General features: G+C 39.6%; 1 protein-coding gene across 7 annotated transcripts in view; it reads right to left on the minus strand.

Annotated features, from left to right (window-relative positions):
- Positions 1-25,155, minus strand: part of phf14 (PHD finger protein 14) — a 141,233-nt gene that overhangs the window by 114,627 nt on the left and 1,451 nt on the right. For all 7 annotated transcript variants that reach the window (XR_013904431.1, XM_026156303.2, XM_026156304.2 and 4 more), the window contains exons 2-7: positions 24,297-24,407; positions 19,406-20,154; positions 16,870-17,002; positions 2,516-2,675; positions 1,651-1,762; positions 513-650 (exon numbers count right to left, since the gene is read on the minus strand). Coding sequence is in view for 6 of the 7 variants with exons in the window: in XM_026156303.2 (XP_026012088.1) it covers positions 513-650; positions 1,651-1,762; positions 2,516-2,675; positions 16,870-17,002; positions 19,406-20,154; positions 24,297-24,407 (1,403 nt within the window). In the remaining variant the exon portion in view is untranslated. The remainder of the gene's footprint in view (positions 1-512; positions 651-1,650; positions 1,763-2,515; positions 2,676-16,869; positions 17,003-19,405; positions 20,155-24,296; positions 24,408-25,155) is intronic.

Raw genomic sequence — 25,155 nt, forward strand, 5'->3', positions numbered from 1 at the left:
ACATTTTGGTTTAGTTATGATAGTTTTTGCAGCAACAGGCATAGGTTGTGCAAACCCAAGACCAAACAGTTGTTTTTTGTTCTGCCAGTCACTACACATATGCTGCTTACAGTTTCAACAGCTAACACCGCTTTGTTTAACAGGTGACTGTTATTGAGCTGACAAATTTATAGCATCAAGTTCACTTCCTAGTTTTTTGTTTGTTGGTTTGTTTTAAGAGCTGCACAGCCAATAGTCATTACACAAAAAGTCATAATTCTTTGCTGAGCAGACTAATGTATTATTGAATTTAAAACATCCTTTTAACACTTCTGACATGACAACCACTGAAGCTAAATTAATAAACGTATTTGTACGGTGTAAATGACATATCAAGAATCAACTGTTACCAATCAACCACCCAAGTATTTAAATGGAAAATATCTGCATATTCATGGACTCTTCATTTCTCTGAGGGAAGAACGTTCACTAATAATGCTGGTTTCGTTAAGCTGCCAACAAGGTCGCCCTACCTCCTCCGCTGCAGCCTCAGACAGAAGCCCCTCCCTCTGTGCACAGGTGACGTGGAAGTAGGATCGACACATTCCTGCATCACAGCTGATACACACACCAGTCCTGGCAAAACGGGCATCCTCACAGAAACTGCACTCCTGCTCATAACAAAAATAACACATAACATTTTTTCATTTTTCAAAAATGCCAGTATGCAACTGTTTCACTGTTAGCCGGTTTTCATTTTGACAGATATTTTGGATTATCTACTGAAATTCTGACGCTTCCATGTGAATTTCTACTTAAGCTGCTTTCAGGTTTTACATGATAAATCAGCCTCACCTTAACGCTTGTATTTAGCACAATTACCTCGCTTATACATCAGTTCAGACTGACGAAACTTTAGCTGAAAAGCTCTAAAGCCGAATTTCTCAAACTTGTTCCTTGGAACTTTGCCCCCACTAAGTGCCTTCTCAACAGGTAACTTCAGCAACTTTAGGGGTGGAACGTGCCACTTTTAAATTGTGCCCCATTACTGATCATAATGATTACTGTAAGTAGAGCATCTCCGGTGTTTAATCAGTTTTGCTGCGAGAAAAATGTCTGAATACAGCCTCTAGTTTATGGGCGTCAAACTCAGCCCTCTCTGATCATAAGTGGGCGGGACCAGTGAAACTCTCCTTTCTGTCAATGTAAAGAAGTTACAAATTTAACTTTTTCTACATCATAAAGAAAAAGATGCTGTGACAAAAAAATTCGTCAGCATGATGCAAGATTACAGAAAAAGTTCTGGCAGCTCATTACAAAGACTGTCCAGTTTTTCTTTTTTTTCCTCAATGAAAATAAAATTGGGCTTCACTTTAGCCACCTCCTAATTTTAGAAATTCACTAATATCATTGAAATGTAGCCAGATGCTGCTCATTTTATATTTTCGCCCATTTCTTCATTTTTCCCCCGACAAGCTTGCGTTTAAATCTGGCTTGCAGGTCTCGCCGTGTAACTGCCTGTACCACTACACTTGCTGTCTTCCGAACGCCTGCCCCCCTCCTCCTTTCACTAATGGTACGACCCCAGTCTTTGCACGGATTGGCCTCATGGCCGATAAACACTATTTACATTGAAATTAATCTTCATCAGTGAGCAAAAAGAGAACTTGCCTTGGCCCCATATTTTGAATAATTCATCTCTGTGAGTGTTACTGGTCGCAACTTATCAATGTCTCCAAATGCCACTCCAGGAACATAAAGGGCACAAACCACATGCACCCACCTGAAAACATCAAAGAATAAAAGCAAAATTGGTGAACAAATGGTACAAAGAATGGTAGAAAAATCCAGAATTGGAAATGGCTCAGAATCAAGTAGCATTTTAAACATTTCGACTCCTGGATGCTGATTTCACAAAAAGCTGTGAACTGATAAATCATGGCTATGGTTTATTTTTGCATTTAATGTAGAGAATTTGTGTAGACAATAAGACACTTAATATCATGAAACTAGTTTCTCAGATACTCAAAAAGAAATTGACTCATAGATTTATGTAGGCCCAGACTCATGCTACAGTTTGGTGTGAGACAGTTTCAAATGTGGACTTTAGGCAAGAGAATCCAAAGTCCAATATAAAGATATCCATCTCTAGCAAGCAACCGCTTCACAGTTTAATTTGCTGTGTTTTTCATGCTCTACTGAAGTAGTAAATTCGTGTGCAGCCTGGCTGAGGAGCACTATCAGCGATAACGTGGCTGAAGTCTCCACGCTTCACATAACACAGTCTTTTCTCTCACTCTTTTTCTTCCTCTCTTTTCTCCTCCCTCCATTCCTCCAACAGTTCTATTTTCCTTCTTAATCAAACCTGCTTTTCTCCTCAGCACTGAATATATAACACAGTTCAGACAGTCTTTGGATCCCTGCAGCATTTTGAATAGCACAGATCATTAGCTGTTATTTGTTTCTGAACATGTTCCACTTGCTGTATCTTCTAAATGGCAACTGACCACCAGGTCATTGTGCCACTGTATCCCACCTCCCAGCATCCGTCTCTTTGAAGATGCCATCCTGGTTTGGGCATAGCTCACAGCTGGGAGTCACTCCATTCTTGCAGGCATCACAGAACCAAGGCTCTGTTGAATTCTCAGAGGCCGAGCTCATAATCGAGTCACTCTCGCCGTCCACACCGTAACACCCTGGAAGCAAAGACCAGTATTAACCTTACTGAACAGTCATCCCATTCAAATGAAAACTGCTCCTGTGAGCCACAGCGTGCAACACATGTGGTAGATGCGAAGCTGTGCCATAGAGGTTAGAGGTTAGGAGTAAAAAAAAAAAAAAAAAAAAGATAATTTTGCATTACTCTGTAACATGGTCTGAGATCCACTGACACATCATTAGCATTTAATAATATAAACCTTAGGCTACACATTTACTCTAGCACAAATTCCTAACCTAATCAGGGCACAAAATATGTTTCTTTGAGAGAACCAACACAAAGACAGCAAAGGTGAAACTGTGGACTAGTCCAAATAGCAGCTCACAGCTATCACTTCAGTGATTCTACTGTGGAAATTACCACAAGCAGAAATTAAGGTTACAACGTGACTGCTAATCACTGCTTTTGTTTCCTGATGAAAAATCAGTCCTTGGCTGGGCTTTGCATACAGTCAGTTTTCACATCATACTGAGATTATCTATTTCCTTTATGTTAGCATTCTGTTTTTGCACATCCTTGTAGATTCAATTCTGATTTTTTTTTTTTTTTTTTTTTAAATGACAGGCTCAGTATGCACTTTACCGTCACATTCCTGACACTTCCCACAGCAAAAAATAAAAGTAATGTCCTCAAAAGCTAGCTTGGCTATTTTCCTCCTCTGCAATGAGCTGAAGTCAGCGCAAGTGGAGCAAGTGCAGTACACTACTGCATTACAGAACAAGCTCCTTTGATTAAAGTAATGTATAACTCTAAAACACCTTACACCAAACACTGCCCATGTGACATATCTCTATGCCTTTTGCCTTTATTAAGACACAAATGTAAACAATGTAAAAAAGGGAAACGGGTTCACATGCCAACTAACAGAGGAGCTCCAAGGACACACTGACAACGTCTTTACTTGCTTCACTTTGGCAGAGCAGCTCCTCAGATTAGGGCTGTTCCATATAATGATATATATTGAATGACGATATAAAAACGTCTATTGTTTCCTATTACACTATCGTTTGTTTTGTGGTGTCGTAAAATAAACAGTTTACAGCAATATTTTTTCATCGTTTTGATGGTCACTGTAGTGGCTATATTAATTTCTTAAAGTTCTCTCTTTCTCTTATATTTAAAATAACCACACTACTGACGGACAAGCGCCTGTTTTTACATGTTATCGTTAGCAACAATGACGGTAAAACCATCACTTGGCTCTGCTGTCCGCTTGTTTGTTTTCCATGTAAACCTTTCACAATAAAGCTCAAGATCCTGTTGAGACTTTTCAAAATAAACTGAATCACGTGAAAGAGTATGCAGAGAGTTTACAGATGAGAAAAAAGAGCCATCGGGTGCTTAAAAGTTAACCTTAGACTCAAACTTTGAAAGAAAATGGTGGCCGTCACAACTTATGACTAAAAATGTATAGTTTCATGCATTGGTTACACCAGCTGGAAAAACTTCACGCAAGTCAAGTTGCCTGAGATTCACAGAATTTACAGAAAAATATTACATTTTTGTGATTTATATCGTTGTCAGGACGATTAATGTCTTATACTGGGATATGAGATTTTTGTCATATCGCACAGCCCTACCTCAGATGATAACTGGCTCTGGTTGGCACAATCAGGGGAAACAACCCAGAGCTACCCACAACCAACAAAATGAGAAGAAGATGCAAAAGGTGCTCCTGCTTCCTGGGAACTTCCAATGTTGTCATCCAACATGCCACAAGTTGCTTTATTCTGTTGTATGCTCTCATGTCCACTTCATCTATACTCCTCCAATCCTCACACATTCACCTCCCGTGCACATTTGTATAAGTGGACAGCAGCTAAAAGATCTCCTTTGTTATAAAAATGTCAATGGTAGATCTTAGCCTGCTAATGCAGGGAACTGCATATAGGGTATAATCGAAATTAAAAAAACAAAAAAAACAAAACACATTGAAATTATGTAAACTGAAGTGAACTATGCTAACTAAGTGTGACGACAGTAATGAAGTAACTTTTGATACAGAGATAAGGAGAGAGAGCGCAACAAGAGAACAACAAGGTGTGACTCAAAATCAAATGATTGGAGTTACATCGAGTAATTGGATGCCAACATCAGGTGATAGCCATGTCGTACTGGAAAGGCAGAGAGAAGAAGGGGACTATAAGACCCTTTGCAGATAATGATTAGTCGTTACTTCCTCAGGGTTTTGTCGAAGTGTGCAGAAGATTAGAAGACCCTGCATCACACAGTAGATTTCACAGCAAGAAACCCAGAGGATTTAGCCTTCTTTTTGCAACCCACTATGGACCACAAATTGAATTGAATATTTACTATCCAATATGGTGCTCACTACATACTGGAAGGGAACTATCTAAGGAGTTCCACGCTCCTCAAAAAGGATTTTATCCTGCGTGGCAAGGGGAAGAATTCATCAATGGCAAAGGTTTTCGCTCTCTTAAAAAATTAAAAATAAATCAAACTGACAGTAGATATTTAGCAACAGTTCTGATTTTAGGGCCTGGGGAACATTACTGACAACAGGCAAGCTTGTAATCTGATTTTTTTTTTTTTAACTGTACTTGCCAATTACAACCTGAGAGATATGGTTTAAAATCAGGCAAGTGCCAATGATGTCAACCGATTCTGATCTCTTTAAAAGAATATCATGAGACACTGTATCAAAGGCAGAGCTCAGATCATAGAGAAAGCATGGCTAACAGCCCAAAGTCAGTTGCCATTAGTGGATCATTTGTGATTTTGTCCTGGACTTCATCTGTAGTGTGAAGTGGCAGAACACCAGACTGAAATTGTTCAAACGAATGACTGTTATTAAGGTGTACAACAACATTTTTTTCAACAACTTTTGAAAGAAAAGGTAAATTTGCAATTGAACGGTACTTATTGAGGTTCACCGGGTTTCTGAAGTGTTAGATTTATCTCAGCTGTTTTAAGAGGTAGAGGAAAAAACCCAGGGATCAGGGAAGAGTGAATAACCTCAGTTATTAAAGGAGAGAGAGAGGGGATAAACAGGATGTTGCCAGTCAGAGGTGGGTCAAGGCAACACGTAGAAGGTTTAGATTTCTTTAAAATCATACAGTGTGCCATATGTGGAATTATCTAGAGCCAGCTGCTGACAGATGTTACTAACCTTAGTACTGAAAAAGGCTATAAAAATGTTCTAATGCTCAGTGCAGTAAACCTGAGGTGGAAAATTGTCAGGTGATTTAATGTAGAGAGTCCTTGTATTTCCTTCACCAGACCTCATTAGTACTGCATAATATTCATATTTGACTGCAGACAGAGCATCCTTATAATTCCACGTGTTGACGATACATATGGACAGCAAGACCAGTCTTTGTGCAAAGCCATTCCAAGCAATCTTTAGTTTTAAGTTTGCATAAATCCAGAGTAAACCAAGGAGCAGAGTGAATGAAATAGACAGTCCAAGTTTTCAATGGAAAGTACTGAGTAGACTGTGTAGTCCATTATTGTAGTAAGACACCAGTTTATCAGGAGTAGATCAATTGTCTGTCAGTTCTACAGGAGAAGGCAGTTATGTCAATGTTTTTAATATTGCGATATGATAGAGCGAAAAGAGTTTGACTTAGATAATATTAAATGGACATCAAAAGATACCAGCTTGTGGCCAGATATGGAAAGATTAGATGCTATACGGTTCTGAGGAGTAACACTGCATACATCACATAATATCAAGAATACGGCCCTTAGAGTGAGACTGAAAATCAATAAATTGTTGCAGGCCAACGCTATTAACAGATGATGAATAATCTCTCATAAGAGTATTAGTGACAGTGTCTGGATGTATATTAAAATCACCCAGCAAACTAACATTGCAGGAGAAAAAACTTAGAAGCTGGATGAAGCCAAGCAAACACATTTTAATATTGTCCTCTTAATTTTCTGAGGCTGCCTAAACAATTACTTGGCTGATGTGGTTTCTATGGCTGCTATTACACCAGGCATACGTGCGCTTTACTACCAATGAGAACAGCAATCAGCACTCTCCCTCTGTCAGGGAGATAACACTCCAGCTCCTAATTCAGTCAAGCAGCCTTTGGGCTTTTTGAGCAATGGGAAAGACTCAAAAATCAAAAACTTAGTGTTCTGCATGCCACACTGGGGAGTCAGACAGCCCATAAAAAGCAAATACTGGGGTAGACAGAGTTGTTTATTCAGCTCTACACTGTTTGGTGGGCGCGCGTCCTTTTCTGATTGAGAGACCATTTGCTGTGTGCCATGGTGAATCACTAATTCTGAAATCTGCTCTTCAGAGGCTGCTGGGGCTCTAGTCTGAAATTTTAAAACAGGCCTCTGGTTTTTCCGTGGAATCAACTCACTCGTGCAATTAAGGCACAACTGCAGCTTTTCCTTTTTAAAGAATAGGACAATCTGTTTTCACAATCTATTGTTACCCCTTAGCACCAATATTATGTATTCTACCTCAATTTTGCCCCCACAAGATGTACCAAGGGCAGGAGGCTTAAAAAAGGGATCATCTAGGCAGTTCGTCTTTACTTATTGAGCTCTGAAACTGGGGTTTGTGAACAACCACCGTGCTGGTTTAAATGATGTATAGTTGAACCGTGCCACAAATCTTTGGTGTTCCTTTTGAACTGAGATACAAAGCTCAGACCGTTTAGCCATGGGTTACTGGCTAATATGAGCTAAGCTGACAAAAAGTGATGACTACAAGATAGCTTCATAATCCCTGAAGGAAGATTATCCCTGTCAGAAATGGACTTTGCAGGAAAAAAAAAAGGTAGAGTTGACTGAACCACCGAGAGAACTGCTCAACTATATTGACATTTTATGAAAAAAATGCTTTGTTTATGTTCCACAAACACAAAATACATCAAAAGAAAGTGTACAAGGTTACAGAATAAAATATAAACTCGTTTTCACATGTATTGTGAAATGTATGTATTTTTTTATAACTTTCACTTAATTATACATTTTGCTTTTTACCAATAATAATGCTCATTTACGGTATACTGGAAATATTTTCTCCAACCCCGTCTCTAGAAAAACTTGGAAAAGTACGTTCATTTTAAGTTCATAAGTTTGATAAATAGTTATTCGTGTGTTTTTATCTCTGTCACTGTAACATAACCATGTATGAAATTAAAATAAATCTCAGGACAAGAGGCATTTTTTTCATCAGCCAAACTTGATGAATGTACAGAGGTTTAGTGCTGTCCACTCCAGTACAGGGGTCCCATATATACGGTCTGCTATCTGAAACTCTTTTACCCTGAAAAATGTACAATAACTAAAGTAGTAAAGTCTTAACTGCAGATACAACTCACCTTTCATCTCTGACCTAAAGCCCTTTGTTTTAATCTTAAAAAAATAGTTTGTGAGCTTTGAAATGAGTCAGTATGTTAAGAGTACTACACCTTTTTAGCAAGGGCGCATAGCATTCGTTCTTCAAGTATTTATTCTTGAATGCGCAGGTGTTTTGTTTTTCCCCTACTGATCCAGTATGAACTCAAAACCAAACTACATCATTGTGTTTTTAGACACCAGTCAGACCACCACTAGACAGTGTGATTAGAAAGTATTGCTTTACATCATCACTATAAAAAACACCATTCAGAGAGCAAATATACAGTAGTTACGGCCTTTGTAGAGCCTGGTGTGATTTTCAATTTATATAGGTGTGTCCCTCCTTAGGCGTCACACCTTTTGTACAGCTGACCCTACCCAGCAATTAACAAAATACTTAAGGCCCACCCCACCCCCACAACCCGAAATAGAGTAAACAGAAGAGAACAGATGGGTGGATTGAGAGAAAAAAATATTACCAGCCTTCCCACACATGTATCATTGAATAGTGCTACTTTAATAACTGCTGATATTTCCTTAAGAGTCTTGCTCCCAATATTGATCATTCTGAGGTGACCTGAATTTCTTCCACTAACACTAGCACATCTTTTAGGCCCCATTCCTACAAGACCGCTCAAGTAAGTTTTAGCATTAATTAATGCTGTCTTAACTAATTATAGACCGGTTTCTAACCTTTTAATCTTGAAGAGTAGGTGTCAAAGAGTTAACTAAATATTTGCGGAAGAAAGGTTTATATGACGAGTTTCAGTCAGCAGTGTTTCTGTGCTAGGATGCACACTAGTGAGGGTTATAAATATTCTTTTTATGGCCTCCAACAGTGGACTCATCTCTGTGCTTGTCCTGCTAGATAACAGGGCAGTATTCAATACTGTTGACCATAACAATTTATTACAGAGAACTAGAACACACCATAGGTATGAAAGGAATTACACTGCAAAGTTTCAATCATATCTATCTGAGAGACGCCAATTTGTGGCATTTCTGAGGTATCTTTACTTCAAAAGCTAGTCATGGAGTTTGAAAACACTGTATAGATTTGCATTGCTATGCAGATGACAGCCACCTTTACTTATCCATGAAGCTGTATGATACAAATCAGTTAGCTGAAGTGAAGACATAAAGGCCTGGATGACTTCTAATTTCCCATATCTAAATAGCCCGATGTCAGATCGCAAAATTTCCAGTGCAAAATTTAAGATTCAAAGGTTGTAGCGTTGACTGCAAGATTCCGCTTTAAACTTAACTAGTTTTATTACTATTTACACTTAAACAGCTAATTTCAAAACAAACAACCATACAACGACAAGTGACAGCACCACCCAGAGTGGAAGAACTTGAAGATTTCATCAACAGATCCAAGAAACAAAACCCAACCAAGTTAGAAAGACTGATTTGTCAACTGATGCCGAGGACTTACTCACAACCGACATTCAGGTAAGTGTTTTTGAGTCCATTAACAAAAAGTTGGATCTCCTAGCCATGCCTTATCAGGAGATGAAGGATTAAAATCAAGCTTAGATATTTTTTTTGTCTCCCATGTTGTCTCTGGCAGCCAAGGCTGATGTTTCCATTTTCTCATGGAAAAAGGGTTGTGTCATAGGGGTAGGAAATGTTGGGATGGACAAGATCCAATCTGGGAGCAACCTCATCTGCGTTATGAAAGGTCTGTCACCAAGATAGAGATCTGTAGCATTCTCAAAAGTCTCAGTTTTAACCAGTTTATAAAAACAGAAAAACAAAACAAAAGCATAGTTGTGCTTTGGACAACAAAAACATTATGGGCCAGGTTTTGATAGGTTCTAGGTTCATCAGTGTAATGCAAAATTTGTGTTTCAACTCATCTAATCCAGCAGGTGGCAGTCGATTTTGTAGACATATAGATAGATCTATTATTGTACAATCTACTGTACAATATAAAGCGCCTTGAGGCGACTGCAGTTGTGATTTGGCGCTGTATAAATAAAATTGAATTGAATTGAATAGATAGGTACCTTAATGTATTAGAGTAGCAAAGTTTTTTAAATGTTGGATAGTTTTTTCTTAAGACAATGATTCAGCAGTTACTGTACTGAGTTTGGAGAGTAAGGCTTTTATAAATTTTTTGGAGTATAGGATAACAGATTTTAAGTTGTCAGTATTCAAGAAATTGAACTGTGAACTTTGATCCTACCTTCATCCCAGAATATTTAGGTTTTCTTGTGGAAAACTGGTTGAAAGAGGTAAAATGGTAGAGTTTGACCAGTTCAGAGAGTAGCTGGAGACTTCTCTCTAACCTTAAATGTTTGCGGCAAGGAAGAATGGGGTCCTGAAGGATTAATGGCAAACCATCTGCATAAGGGAGATATTTATGTTCTGTATTAGATAATGTCTTAAAGCAGGGGTCTCAAATTTGGCCCTTAAAGTGACTTTTTATGTTAGGGAGGATGTGTTTGTTGTTGAGTGCAATTTTTTAAATAAGTTTTTTAAAAAGAAAAACATTATTTAATATGAAGGCAACATGAGCAGAGAGTACAAACATGTTGAGGGACTTGTTGTGTTAGTTCGGTGAGTTCAACCCCCCCCCCCCCCCTCTACTGCAGAGCCCCTCTGTTTTCACAGAGTTGTGCGTCCACATTGAAAAGGCCGAAAACACTTACGTTCCAGTACTGCGCATGCGTGAAACCAAGACGATTCGATCTGCCTCATTTCTGCCGCGGAAACTGAAACGTCCCGGCAAAATGCCAAGGAAAAGCACAGAGGTTTTTAAATGGACTAACAATGAGGTGGCGTTGTTGCTGCGAGTAACACAAAAGTACAAAGTTGCAAAAGCTATTGAGAATTAAAGAAATTGAAGAAAAGCTATTTGGTGCATGTACAAACTGATATTAATCGTTAATATGGCTGAAATAATTGAGCGCAAACAAAACAACTGCTGTATAATGCCTTCCGCTATCTTAGGTTAATTGGTCATATGACTGCATCACATAACTAAAATGTGTCATCGTTTTCGAAAAGGCTCCGGGTTCTCTGTCCACACTGCAACGCGAAAACTGCGTTTTCAAATGTATACGCTTTGGAGAGCGTTTTCAAAACGCTGCGTTTTCCTTGACCAAAAACGCTGCCTCAGTGTGGACGGAAGGCCAAAACGGAGAGAAAAAGATGTGTTTTCAAATGAAAATGTATTAGTGTGGACATGGCCGAAGTTTTGCTCCAGGAAGGCAGCAGGCCCAGACAAGGTGTGTCCTAGGCTGTTAAAGGCTTGTGCTGCTGAACTAGGGGAGCCGCTACAACAAATCTTTAACCTCAGTCTATGACTGGGGAGAGTGCCAACCCTCTGGAAGACATGCTGCGTCATTCCGGTCCCCAAAAAGAACCGGGCCAATGAGCTAAATGACTTTCGACCGGTGGCACCGACATCACATCTTATGAAGACTCTAGAGCAGCTCTTTCTCAACCTCCTCCAGCCCCAGGTACAACATAACCTGGACCCACTACAGTTCGCCTAACAAGGCAGATGTCGGTGTGGAGGATGCTATTCTGTACCTCCTACACAGAGCTCACTCGCACCAGGATAAGGCACGGTAAGGATCCTGTTCCTCGACTTTTCTAGTGCCTATTATACAATCCAGCCCCGTCTGCTCCAGGAAAAACTCAACAGAGCACAGTACGTCAGGCTGAAGGACATCACGTCTGACACTGTGGTCAGCACCACAATAACTGTGCTGTCCCCCCTTCTCTTCCCCCTGTACACCTCTGACTTGAGCTATAACTCTGAATCACGCCATATTCAGACATTTGCGGATGATACAGCCATCATGGGGTGTATCTGGGATGGTCAGGAAGAGGAGTACAGGAGTCTGGTGAGGAACTTTGTTACATGGAGTCACACAAACCACATGCAGCTCAACACATTGAAGACCAAGGAACTGGTTGTGGACTTCGGAAGGTCCAGACCAGGTGCAGTGCCAGTTAAGGAGGTGGTCAACATGTACAAGTACCTCGGACTGTGGGTGGACAACAAACTGGACTGGTCATACAACACGCAGCACCTGTATAAAAAAAAAAGCCAAAGCAGACTATTTCGTCAGGAGGCTGTGGTCTTTCAACATCTGCAGGAAACTCCTGTGGATGTTCTACTAGTCGGTGGTTGCCGGTGTACCTTTCTATGCTGTGTTGTGTAGGGGGAGCAGAACAGCAAAGGAGGACTCACCCAGGCTGGAAAAACTAATCAGGAAGACTGGCTCTGTGGCCGGCATGAAGCTGGACATTCTGGTGACAGTGGCAGAGAAGACGACACTAAAGAAACTGCTGGACATTATGGACGATGCTGAACATCCTCCGCATGTGGTCATAAATAATCAAAGGAGTCTACTCAGAGACAGGTTGCTTCTCCCCAAGTCTAAGCCCAACCTAAGACTTATTCTTGATGATCTGGATGGTGCAACCTTCAATTATCGCAAAGACCACACACTTCCATGTACTGTTTTAAACGTACAGTGACACCATGTTATTAGGAGAAACGGCAGATCGATCTATTATGGGGTTCAGTACAGCAACAGTCATCACCCATTTTGAGTTCTGAGCTTAGCAGATTGTTAATGTAACAGATGCGAAGATTAGACTTTGTGAAGAAATGATACAACATCTTTATTAGAGCCATAAAAATAAACAATATTTAGGAAAAGACTTTTCAAATGAGATAAACAGTATTTTGGAAACAGAAATTGTGTGACTGCAAGCAATCACAAGTATTTGAAACACCCAACTTCTTTCTACAATTAAGTTCAATATTTTAACAGTCTGGAAAGATGAACACCATATCTGTCCTTCCAGATGACGATAAGAACTGGCTGCAAGGGCTGCCATGTCCTCTTCTTTATCAACCTCTATTGCAAACCACTTAAGCTTCCCTTCTGTGTCCTTTTTTGGAGATTAAACATGTCCCAGAGAAGGAAAATATCAACCAGGAATATGAACAAGATAAATTTAAGACCAGCTCTTAATATCTTGTGTCTGCCTATGCCTATGGAGAATTGGCGATCAGCACTTTTCTTATCCTTCACTACTCTGTGTTTGTGTTGTTAAAGAGTGTGACTGTCCAAGATGGTAGAACAGGTCTTGCTTTTACCTCAAAGGTTTTTGGTGTTTCAAGGTTAAGGGTTAATTCAGCCCATTTGAGTGACTGTCCTGACAACAAAAGTTGCACTTTTTAAATCCAGCAGGCATGTCATTGCCAGGATAATGGATCAAATAACCTGTGTACATGTGAGTGCCCAAGACTAACAAACCAACTTAGAGAAGTAAAAAAAATGCTTTATAGCACCATTGAAAGCTTTATAACTACACGTTTATCTTAAAATGAGCTCTGCTTGCTCCCTTTAAATCTTCCTTTAAAGCACAACAAGAGGGGAAATAATTGAATGAGAGTGTATGCATGGCCACCCTTAATTGTGTATTTCTCCGAGAACTCCAATTCAAGAGAGATGACTCACTAAGTCATTGATTTTGCTTCCAAGCGGTTGCACTCACTCAGCTGAAGAAGCTGGACAGAAGTTTACTCCCTCCTTGTCCTTTGTTACAGTTCAAGATTCAATAATACAACAACGATACAAGATCAAAGAGCAGATAGATGCCTGAATAGGGTTTTTTTTATGTTACCAGATCGTATTTACATAAATAAATACATCCCTACACTGCTATTTCTCAAATAACCATTACAGTAAAAAGCAAATCAGTATTGAACACATCCCCAGTTGTCGAACTAACTACATTTCTAAAGGTTTGTCCCTGTGTCATTTCTCATTATTACACATCATTTATGGACTTTGTGTATTGATTTCTTTGCATGTGTGGATTGCATGGGTTGTTACCAACATTTGGTGAGAATGTCATATCATTAAAGTGCTTTGAGTGCTCCAGGAGAGTAAAAAACACTATATAAGAATCAGTCCATTTACCATGTCAGTAGCACCTTCAGTAATACATTTACTTGATTTACTATGATTCCTCCATAACAATGCGAGAAAGTGTTTAAGTCATACAGGAAACAATTATGTCAAATTGTTGCTGCTAAAGGTGGTCCTACAAGCTACTGAATCACAGGGAGTACTTAGTTTATCATGCACTGCTCACCTATTTTGGCACTGATTGGCTTATGTTTTTTTTTTTTATAAACATTGACATGATGTAATATCCCATGTACCGTTGCTTATCTCAGATTGTATTTACCTCATTTTAACACCTGGTATATCCTGCCATGCAAAACTGAACTGAACAGAAGATGTACTTCCTTTTTATTATGACTGTGTATACAAAGCAAAGCAGCAGAGGAGACAAGCATTTGCTTCCTATAACAAGGGCTTTAACTCGCATACTCATCAGAGTAGCATCGGTATCAAATGACCTATTAAACATGATATTGCAGCATTGCGCCCTTGCAATCTCCCCATTTCAATGTGTAGTGAAAGTGTAGACTTCAAACTAGATACCTGTTTTTTTAAATTGTGTTGACAGGCCGACTAAAACCAGACTTTTCTTATCTAAATACAGTCATCATTTTGGCACAGGAAGAATGGGTAAAAACAGGATTTTGTAATGGAAACGTTTGTGATCAGAAAGACCTTGACTCAATAGGCCTGATGACCAAAAATTATTTAAATGAAGCAGAATTATGTAGGAGCAGCAGTCTTCTTTCTTTGTAGGTTGACATTCACTGAACAGAATATGGTTAAATGGTATTAAAGTCAAGTGGTTATATATCAGTTTACTCCATTACAGCCTACTGTTGGGCTTCACAACACTGAGGTGAGCACAAGACCCTTGGAAGTTCATCCTTGCTATTGACAATATGCTGGTAGACTAAGCAAACCTAGCAATGGGACATACTGATGTTAATTGGGAAGAATGGTTATTTAAGTTTACTTTGAATGGTTGCTGGTCCCAGAGGTGTTGGTCTGAGTAAAACAGCTGAAATACTGGGATTTTCTTACAACCATCTCTTTGGTTTACAGAGCATGTTCCTAAAAAGAGAAAATATCCACTGATCAGAAGCTCTCTGGGTGAAAATGTCTTGCTGATGCTAGAGGTCACAGCAGACTGCCAGGAAGACTTCAAAGCCTTAGTCTCAATCTCATACTGGTTTTTTGAAAATGAACTTTTATTTAAAATATTTTTGATACAAATTTTCTTTCTCGAAAAAAAAGAAAAAAAAAGAAAGAAAAGAAAAGAATATACATTCTACATTCTGAAAGCCAAACAAGTTCTAAATTTGGTACTAGTAAGGTGTAACGTATGAAGTAGCCGATGAGCGTATATGGATAATCAAGTATCTACTCCGGCCTGCGTTGCTATACTGGCTTTGCGCACATTAGGTGGTACTTGACTAGGGATGGGTACCGGTATCCGGTGCCAGCAGAGCACATTTCGGTGCTTTATTTCTATGCTTTTTTTTTTCTGAGATGTCATACACTTTGGATTCTAGCCAATTATTTTACCTTTCCAAGGATAGTAGGCGGGCCCAGGTACGTACGTTCTTTTAGAGCAGAGCTACAGATTAAAAATGCCCAAGGCGAAGCGGTTAAAAGTCTGGCTGTACTTCACACCAAAAGATGCAAACTCAGCAGCCTGCAACAAGTGCTTTAAGCTGATGCTGTGCAAAGGAGGTAACACCTTGAATCTGATAAAACACCTGGCGACGCATAGCGCTTTTTTAAAAGCCGAGAAATGCACCGTATTTGATAGCTTGCTGCAAGACCTCACACCGAGCACATCTACTGAGGGTGTGGCGCCTGTTATCGGACCCGGAGTTAGCAACATCCCACCAAGAACCCAAAGAGGAGAGTCCTGGCCCCTAGCCCTGCCAGTGTAGCAGAAATGATGAGGATGATGATGCAGCAGCAGCCGTTCTTCTCTGCGTGAGTAGCTTAATGTTGTTCGTTTGTAATTTACGTTGAGTAGGCTAACCACGTTATTAAATTAATGCATGTATGGTGAACTAGCAAACACCGTCATAGTTACATGCGGCTTTCTTCTTGTTCGATAGAGTGATACCATATATGCCCTACAGCTGCAGAAAAGGCTAACATTGTTATCTTTTTACAGAAAAAAAAAAAAAACAAAAAAAAAAAAAACAGCTAAACATGAGAGGTTTTTGGACAGAATTTGTGTTTGCCATTGTTTAAGCACCGGTTCCAACCAAAGGAGGTATGTTGTATCAACAGAAAAGGCTAACTTAGTTATCATTTTGCAGAAAAAAAAGAGACTTCTAAAAATAAAAACATAAGAGGTTTTTGGACAAAGTTTGTGTTCTCCATTTTTTAAGCATTTCAAAAGTACCGGTTTGGCACCGGTATTGGATAAAACCTAAACGATACCCATCCCTATACTTGACTGTTATGGAAAACAACTAAAACAGAGGCGAGTCTGTAGTAGTGGAAGAAGGCTAATAGAGAAAGCATTCATCTCTCTATCCACCAACTGCCTTATTCATCTCTTCTGCCCTAAAAACTGCTACAGGAAGTCTTTCATAGCTCATTAACATTATTATTTTTTACTACTACGATTATACCTGGTGACGCTAAAGAGTATTTAAAGAGTATATAGCTACCTAGCTTACCAATTAACCTAACCCCACTAACTGCATGTCTTTGGATTGTAGGAGGAAACCGGAGTACCTGGACAGAACCCATGCAAACACAAAGAGAACATGCAAATTCCAAACAGAAAGACCTTGGTCAGATGGTGAATTTGAACTTCTTGCTGTGAGGCAGCAGTGCTGACCACCACACCACCGTCCTACATACATGCATGCACATGCCCACTATACTGAAATAACTCTACCTTACCTTCATGGACGGTCACCCCACAGTTGTCACACTGAATTATTTCATCTGCATCCTCGCTGTTGTCTCCCAGACAAACGCAGCAGATGAGAATGTGTTGTGTGCTCCAGGTCTGGGACCGATCCAGCAAAGCACCCTGGGGAATCAGGGAGCAGAGTCAGAGTCACAAACCCAATGACTGACATTCATGGAAACTGTTGAAGTTGATTCTCTTGAATTTACTATGATGACATCAAAACCTCTCATTGGATTGCAGGCATTCTATGACTCGTGTTATACTTTGGTATTATGGAGCACCAAGCAAAGGTGCCAATGTAAAAGCCAGCTGCCTTAAATTTAGTTCAGCTGCAAATAAGCTAAAACAAACTTATGGTATTAAGCTCTTAGATATTACAGATATTAAAAAATAGTTATTTTATTTTAGATTATCTCTGATTTTGGAGCAGGCGTTAACAACACTCCTGAAAAGAGTTTCTATTCTTAATAGATAAAACACTAAACCAGCATATAAGAGAAGAAGAAAACAGATTCCCATGATGCATTTAGTATTTTCTTTTTCAGTCACCTTTCTCACTCAATATGTGTTAATAGACCTCTCTTCATTAAAGCACACTTGTTATTAATCTCTGGCTCTCCTCTACAGCATGTCTTTATCCTGCCTTCCTTCTCTCAGGCTCAGGAAGGTTCTGCCGGAGGTTTCTTCCTGTTAAAAGGGAGTTTTTCCTTCCTGCTGTCACCAAAGTGCTTGCTCATAGGGGGTCATATGATTGTTGGGTTTTTCTCTGTATTATTGTAAGGTCTACCTTACAATATAAAGCGCCTTGAGGTGACTGTTATTGTGATTTAGGGCTGTATAAATAAAATTGAATTGAATGTAAAAGGAATTTTAATAAATGAACAATAAAAATTACATGTTGTTATTAACAAGAGTTCAACCTCCATCCATCCATCTTCTTCTGTTTTATCCGGGGCCGGGTTTCGGGGGCAGCAGCCTAAGCAGAGAAGCCCAGACCTCCCTCTCCCCAGCCACCTCCTCCAGCTTATCTGGGGGAACACCAAGGCTTTTCCAGGCCAGCCGAGAGATATAATATCTCTCCAGCATGTCCTGGGTCTGCCCCAGGGCCTCCTCCCAGTGGGACATGCCCGGAACACCTCACCCAGGAGGCACCCAGGAGGAATCCTTGTCAGATGCCTGAACCACCTCAGCTGGCTCCTTTCGATGTGGAGGAGCAGCGGCTCTACTCTGAGATTTGGTGTGTTCATGGTTATGAGCTTTTGTACATGTTTGTCTGCATGTGACTGCAATGAAAAGAGGCCAGCATACAGTATCAGCATCCTAGTTTGCCCTGTACTTTGATGCAAAGCTTTTGTGTTACTAAAAACAAGATGTTGCAATAGTTTTAAATTGTGTTGATAGGCCAATATTTTTAATGATTTGTTCACTTTTTCCTCATGTCAGAGTTTGTTGATCGGGTGTTTTGTTCAACGCCTCCCACTCTTTTTGGGTTTGTTTTTTTTTACCCAGTAAAGGAATGTTTTGGATGCTAGAACTGTGTTTTCCTTCACTCAACCTGAGCTCAGCGTTTCATAATGACTCTGCCTCTTTGCTCTTTGTGGTGTGTGTGTAGGTGGGCTCCATCTCCACATTAATCCTCTGAGCTCCGGGTGTAGTTGGCCATTTTTGACTTTATCTTTTTATTTCACCTTTAAACACGGGTATTATGCTTTTCAGCACAACCATGTCTGAATTTACAGTTATTTTCTTTATTTTGACAAACTGTATGAACACAATTGACCTAAACTCACATAAAAACAAAACCAATCGTAAAATCTGAGTAGTTCGATTTTAGACTAATAAAAACCACAACACAAATTATTTTCCTAACTTGATATATAAATTGTAAATTTTTAAAACTTAAGCACAAATTTTGCAAACAATAAAGTTATACATAATATTTACCTAGAAATGCTGCCATGCTTTAGGTTTTTTTTGGGTTGTTGTTTGGTTTTTTTCCACAACCATTTAAAACTATTTACAAAACAGGTGCCACAAAATGATGCCACACAAATGATTTTGCCACTCAAAAAAATAGTTTCTGTCCACACCAAGACAGGGTAGCACATCACGGGCCTGACAACAGATGGTGTCACTCCTCCTGTTTTAGACCCGGAGACAGCGTTGACATTGCATCATTACATCTACCTTTGGTGGCTTTTTGGCTACCATCTGTGACATTCAGTAGTGGGGTCATTGTTTTGACACACAAAACAAAGCCAATAACTACACTACTACACAACACTACACACGTGCAAAACTTCCCCCTCTTCCTAAGCAATCAAATGCCACATGTTACAATATAATTTTTGGATTGGTTGACATAACGCATTGTTCCACCAACAGAGAAGGGAGTGTTCATCCTGTAATTAAGGGTGGCCATTCAACAATGGTGTTCATCAAAAACATTTTATTAGTTATTATTATTAACAATGTTTATTTGGTTTGAACTGCTTTTTGAAACGTGTCTGATCTTGTACTCACCTCGCTGCCCTTTCCCTGGGACATGCTATCATTGGTCAGTTCTTCATCAAAAGCACTGCTGCTCTTCGTCTTCTTTTTGGACTTCTTCGCTTCTTTGTCACTATCACTGCTACTATTAATGTTGTCCTCACCATCTTCCTTGTCATCATCATCATCATCATCGCCGTCGCCATCTTCGTCATCATCATCATCGTCGTCGTCATCATCGTCATCGTTGTCATCGTCATCACTAGCACTTTCACCACCCTCTTCATCTGTGCCTCCTTTCTGAGAGTTTGCTTTGCCTTTCTTCTTTCCTGCTGTGGGTCTCCAGTCATTATCATCTTCACTATCGTAGTCGTCCATCTCGTTCAGGTCTTCCATGGTGGTAAAGTCCAGAAGTGGGCGGTTCCTGCGGAAATTCCATTTCTTGGGCTCAGCTTGAGACTCTTCAGCATTTACATTGTTGGATGCAGACACTAAGGAAGATCCAGTTTCAGCAGCTTCAGCAGGCTCTGAAATTTTCTTGGTCTTGCGTCTGCCTTTGGGTGCGATGACAGTGGGAGTGTCTTTGGTGGAACTGTCTGACGATTGCTGCCGTTTGCTCTTCTCCTCATCCTCAGTCAAGTTCTCCTCAGCAGCCAGGTCTTTGGTCTCCTCCTCATCTATGCCATCATCTGCTGAAGCAGCATTATCTGAATCACTTTCTGAACCGCCTGCACTCACTTTGGACCCTTCTTCATCACTGCCATTGCCTGTGCCCTCTGACCCTGTCACAACAGAGAAGAAAGTGTCTGTGAGATCACTGAAAAGTCTGGCTGTTTCTCCAGCAGAACCCACAATGTGGAGGAGGGGGTCTGTTTACAGTCAAACTGGCATTAGTGAACTTAATAGCAAAAAGTAAAGAAATTTGGGACCCACAACTTCATTTTCTTTAGAAAACAGGCACCATGTAAATAAACAGGGTTTCAAATGGAATAACATTTACTGTCAAGAAGCATTCTCACAGCACAGAAATAATCAAACAAACACAAATTTCTCAACTTCGTATGTATACACCTCCTCAGTGTTTGTTTTGACTTCTGTGGTTAGGGCCTCCTTTGATGTATTTCTTTTATAATGCCCAACAGGTCACGGCAGATGCCCACCCTCCCCGAGCCTGGTTCTACTGGAGGCTTCTTCCTGTTAAAAGGGAGTTTTTCCTTCCCACTGTCACCAAAGCGCTTGCTCATAGGGGTCATTTGATTTCACAGGACTCTGTTAAATTCTACAAAAAAACAAAAAACTAAGTACACCCTTACTGTTTCCACAGGAATTAAGAGGTTAAGTAGCAGCCAGGTGCTACTAATGAAATTAATTAACTGATCATCAGCAAGGGTGACTACCTCTGGAGCATTTAGGTATCTGTTAACAAATTCAAATTCAAATTTTATTTGTCACGTACACAGTCATACACAGTACGATATGTAGTGAAATGCTTGGACAACTGCTCGTGACCTAAAGAGAACAAAAAAGGAAAAGGCTATGAATAAGATAGGAAATAAATATGAAAAATTAAAAAGGGTAAATTTAACTAGGAAGGAATAAAATATAAATTAAGGTTAAAAATGAAATAACTGTACAACACAAATTAGAATGAAGGGTAAATTTAACTGGGAAGAATAAGATAAAATATATAAATTAAAGTTGAAAATAAAATAACTGTACAACAAAATACACAATATAGAACTATATAAGAATGTATGAAGAAATCTAAATCTAAATAAATATATACACAATAACAGCAGCTGTACAAGTATTAACCGGAAATGAAGAATATAGTGACCAGTGTTGTGCAAAACCAAAGTCCAGAAAGTCCAGTGTGTGTGTAAGAACCATATGTGTGGGTCAGTACTGTGTGGTGGTGTGATTGAGAGACCGTATCGCCTGCGGGAAGAAGCTCCTCCTCAGTCTCTCTGTGTTGGTCTTCAGGGAGCGGAATCGCTTTCCTGACCTCAACAGAGAGAACAGTCTGTTGTTGGGATGGCTGAGGTCCTTCACGATCTTCCTGGCCTTGGTCCAGCACCGCCTGCTGTAGATTGAGTGCAGGTCAGGGAGCTCGGAGCGGATGGTGCGCTCAGCTGACCGCACAACCCTCTGTAGAGCTCGTCTGTCCTGCATGGTGCTGTTCCCGAACCAGGTTAAGATGTTTCCCGCCAGGATGCTCTCTATGGTGCACGAGTAAAAGTTCCTGAGCACCTTGGAGGGCAGTTGGAAGTCTCTCAAGCGTCTGAGGTGGTAGAGACGCTGTCGGGCCTTTTTCACCACGGTGTTGATGTGACAGGACCATGACAGGTCCTGCGTGATGTGAACTCCGAGGTATTTGAAGCTGTCCACTCTCTCCACTGGGCACTCGTTGATGACGGGGGTCTGGTAGTTCCTCTCCTGCTTAGTGCTGAAGTCCACTATCAGCTCCTTTGTCTTACTGACGTTTAGAAGGAGGTTGTTCCTCTGGCACAATGCCACAATCTTCTCACAAACGACATGCCAAATTCACCTCAAGATCAGACCAGGCAATGCTCAAGAGAAACTGCAAAACACCCAAAACCTATATCTCAGACTCCACAGGCACCAGAGTTAGGGTGTGAAATTTTAAAGTTCACGACAGTACAGCTACAAAAAGACTAAAATCAGTGTGAGTTGTCTGGAAGGGTTGTCAGAAGAAAACATCTTCTCTTTTAAAAGAACATGTTTTAATTCTACAAGCTCTCACATATTGCGACATAATTACCTTCACAGTCTCTGCCCACATTGAAGTTTTATGTGGCAGTGGGCTGAGACTGTGCAAATCAAGAAAGAAGTCCCTGCTTGAAAATCAGCATCTAAAGCTTGATTAAAATTGGATCTCAGTGCAGCATTTGATACAGTTGACCACAACATATTACTGAAACGACTGGAGAACTGGACAGGTCTTTCAGGAACTGTACTAAACTGGTTCAAAACATACTTAGAAAACAGGAAATACTTTGTATCAATAGGTAACTTCACATCCGAGCAGACAAGTATCACATGTGGAGTTCCCCAAGGTTCCATCTTGGGACCCCTTCTATTTAACATCTACATGCTCCCACTGGCACAGATTATAAACAACAACAAAATAAACTACCACAGCTATGCAGATGACACACAAATATATATCACAATGTCACCAGGAGACCGAGGCCCTGTACAGGCTCTTGGTAAATGCATTGAGGAAATCAATGACTGGTTGTGCCACAATTTTCTCCAGCTAAACAAAAACAAAACTGAGGTAATAGTCTTTGGCGCCAAAGAAAAACGATTACAGGTCACCAGAGAACTTCAATCTATACATCTAAAAACCACAAACCAGGCGAGAAATTTGGGTGTAGTGATGGATGCAGACCTAAACTTAGAAAAACACATTAAGACAATAACAAAGGCAGCTTTCTATCACCTCAAGAATATTTCAAGGATAAAAGATCTGATGTCTCAACAGGACCTGGAAAAACTAGTCCATGCATTCATCTTTAGTAGGCTTGATTACTGTAACAGCATCTTTACAGGTCTACCTAAAAAATCAGTCAGACAACTACAGCTCATTCAGAACTCTGCTGCTCGAGTCCTCACTAAGACCAAAAAAGTGGACCACATCAGTCCAGCTCTGAGGTCTTTACACTGGCTGCCTGTCCGTCAGAGGATAGACTTTAAAGTTCTGATGCTGGTCTATAAAGCTCTGAATGGTTTAGGACCAAAATACATCAGTGACCTCCTGACCCAGTATGAACCTTCCAGATCCCTCAGGTCATCTGGATCCGGTCTTTTATCAGTTCCCAGAGTCAGAACCAGACACGGAGCAGCTGCATTCAGCTTTTATGCTCCTTATATCTGGAACAAACTCCCAGAAAGCCTCAGATCAGCTGAAACACTCAGTTTATTTAAATCCAGGTTGAAGACTCACCTATTCTCAGCTGCATTTGAATAAAGCACCAAATCCACACTGTTAAGCTTAAATTTCAAAACTTGCATTTAACTACTGATTTTATCTGTTCTGATTTTATATACTGTTTTGTTTGTTTGTTAATTAGTTTGTTTGTTTGCTTGTTTTAATCAATTTTAAATCATGCTTTTTATTTGTTTTTGTTTCTAATGTCTCTGTAAAGCACTTTGAATCACCTTGTTGTTGAATTGTGCTGTACAAATAAACTTGCCTTGCTTAAAATGTGCAGCTGCTCACATGGGCATCATCCTCTAGTATAGAAAGATTTGGAGGAATTGACTTCCTCCAAATTCCTCAACTTCATCTAAAATCAAAAGCTTAACAGTTAAAACTGAGATGCAACGGCTTTATCCAGCAGGAAAGTTATTCCAAACACACATCCAAACTAGTTTTGAAATCGATGTAGCAGGGTACAATAAAGTCTGTGAATGGTCCGCTCAAAGCCCCGAAAATAACCCTATAGAAAATTTCAGAAAATCATCAGAAGAAAGCCTAATGTGATATTTTTCAGATTCTTGAAATTTGGGATTATTATGAACCACAGATGACGAAATTCATAAAAAGAAAATTACACCGGAAAGTTTTATTCCAAACTTAGTGACTTGTGCATAAGAAAATTTAAATTCATCATTTCATATGTTGTTTTATGTAAATGAAATATTGGGGTTAAATTATTTTCTTTTATTTTCTAATACTGTAAAGTCATAGCATTTTTATTAAATTTTGCACAGCATTTCAACTTTTCTAAAAAAAAAAAAAAAATTAAAAATTAAATTAAATTAAATAAAACAGTTTGCATTTAAGTTAGCCAGCCAAAAGCTTATTAGTCTCAAGCCATTTGGACTGTTCATTTCTGAACAATAAAAAACTATGCATGTATTTAATACTGTTAGACATCACAAAGGCCATACTTACCTGAAGCATCTCCTACTTGAAAGTCACTGTCATCTGAACTGTCATAATCCAAGGCATCAAGCAGAGAGGCAGCAAGTGGTTTTACCTGCCGTCGCTTTAAACTGCGGTCCACTACATGGGGGAGTCCCAGAAACCAACAGACAAGAATGCAACATTTGAGTAAGATGTCATGAGCAGAAAAACACAGCTGAGAAGAAAAAAAAACTATAAAAAGCAGATAAGCTTTGCATGTTTAACCATGCAAAATTGTTTTTACTTTATTGCATAATGATCATTATAAAGCATAAAAGTGATAATATTTTATTTGATAGTATTTCAAATAAAATTGGGCTATGAAAAGGAGATGCTAGCAGGTGGTTATGTGCCCATATGTAAAGTGCAGCATTCTGTACTGCTGACCATAATATATTATTACAGCGATTACAGCATGCTATAGGTATTATAGGTACGCTGCAGTGGTTTGAAACATATCTGTCTAACAGATGGAGAGTCCTCTTCACACACTAAGGTTAATTATGGAGTTCCACAAGGTTCTGTGCTAGCACCAATTATTTTTACATTATACATCCTTTCCTTAGGTTGTATCATTAGAAGGCATAGAATACATTGTTGCTGTTATACAGGTGATACTCAACTTTATCTATCCAAAACAGATAACACACACTATTTAGTTAAACTAAACTGCAGGAATGTCTCAAAGGTAGGTAGATGACCTCCAATTTTCTGCTTCTAAATTCAGATAAAACTGAGGTTATTGTGCTCGGCCATAAAAAGTCTTACAAATATGGAATCTAGCCTCTGGATGCCACTACCTTAAGCTCCAGTAACACTGTGAGGAGTGTCTGAGTTGGGGTAAACT

The sequence above is a fragment of the Astatotilapia calliptera genome, chromosome 22 (genome assembly GCF_964374335.1).
Source record: "Astatotilapia calliptera chromosome 22, fAstCal68.1, whole genome shotgun sequence".
Lineage (NCBI taxonomy): Eukaryota > Metazoa > Chordata > Actinopteri > Cichliformes > Cichlidae > Astatotilapia > Astatotilapia calliptera.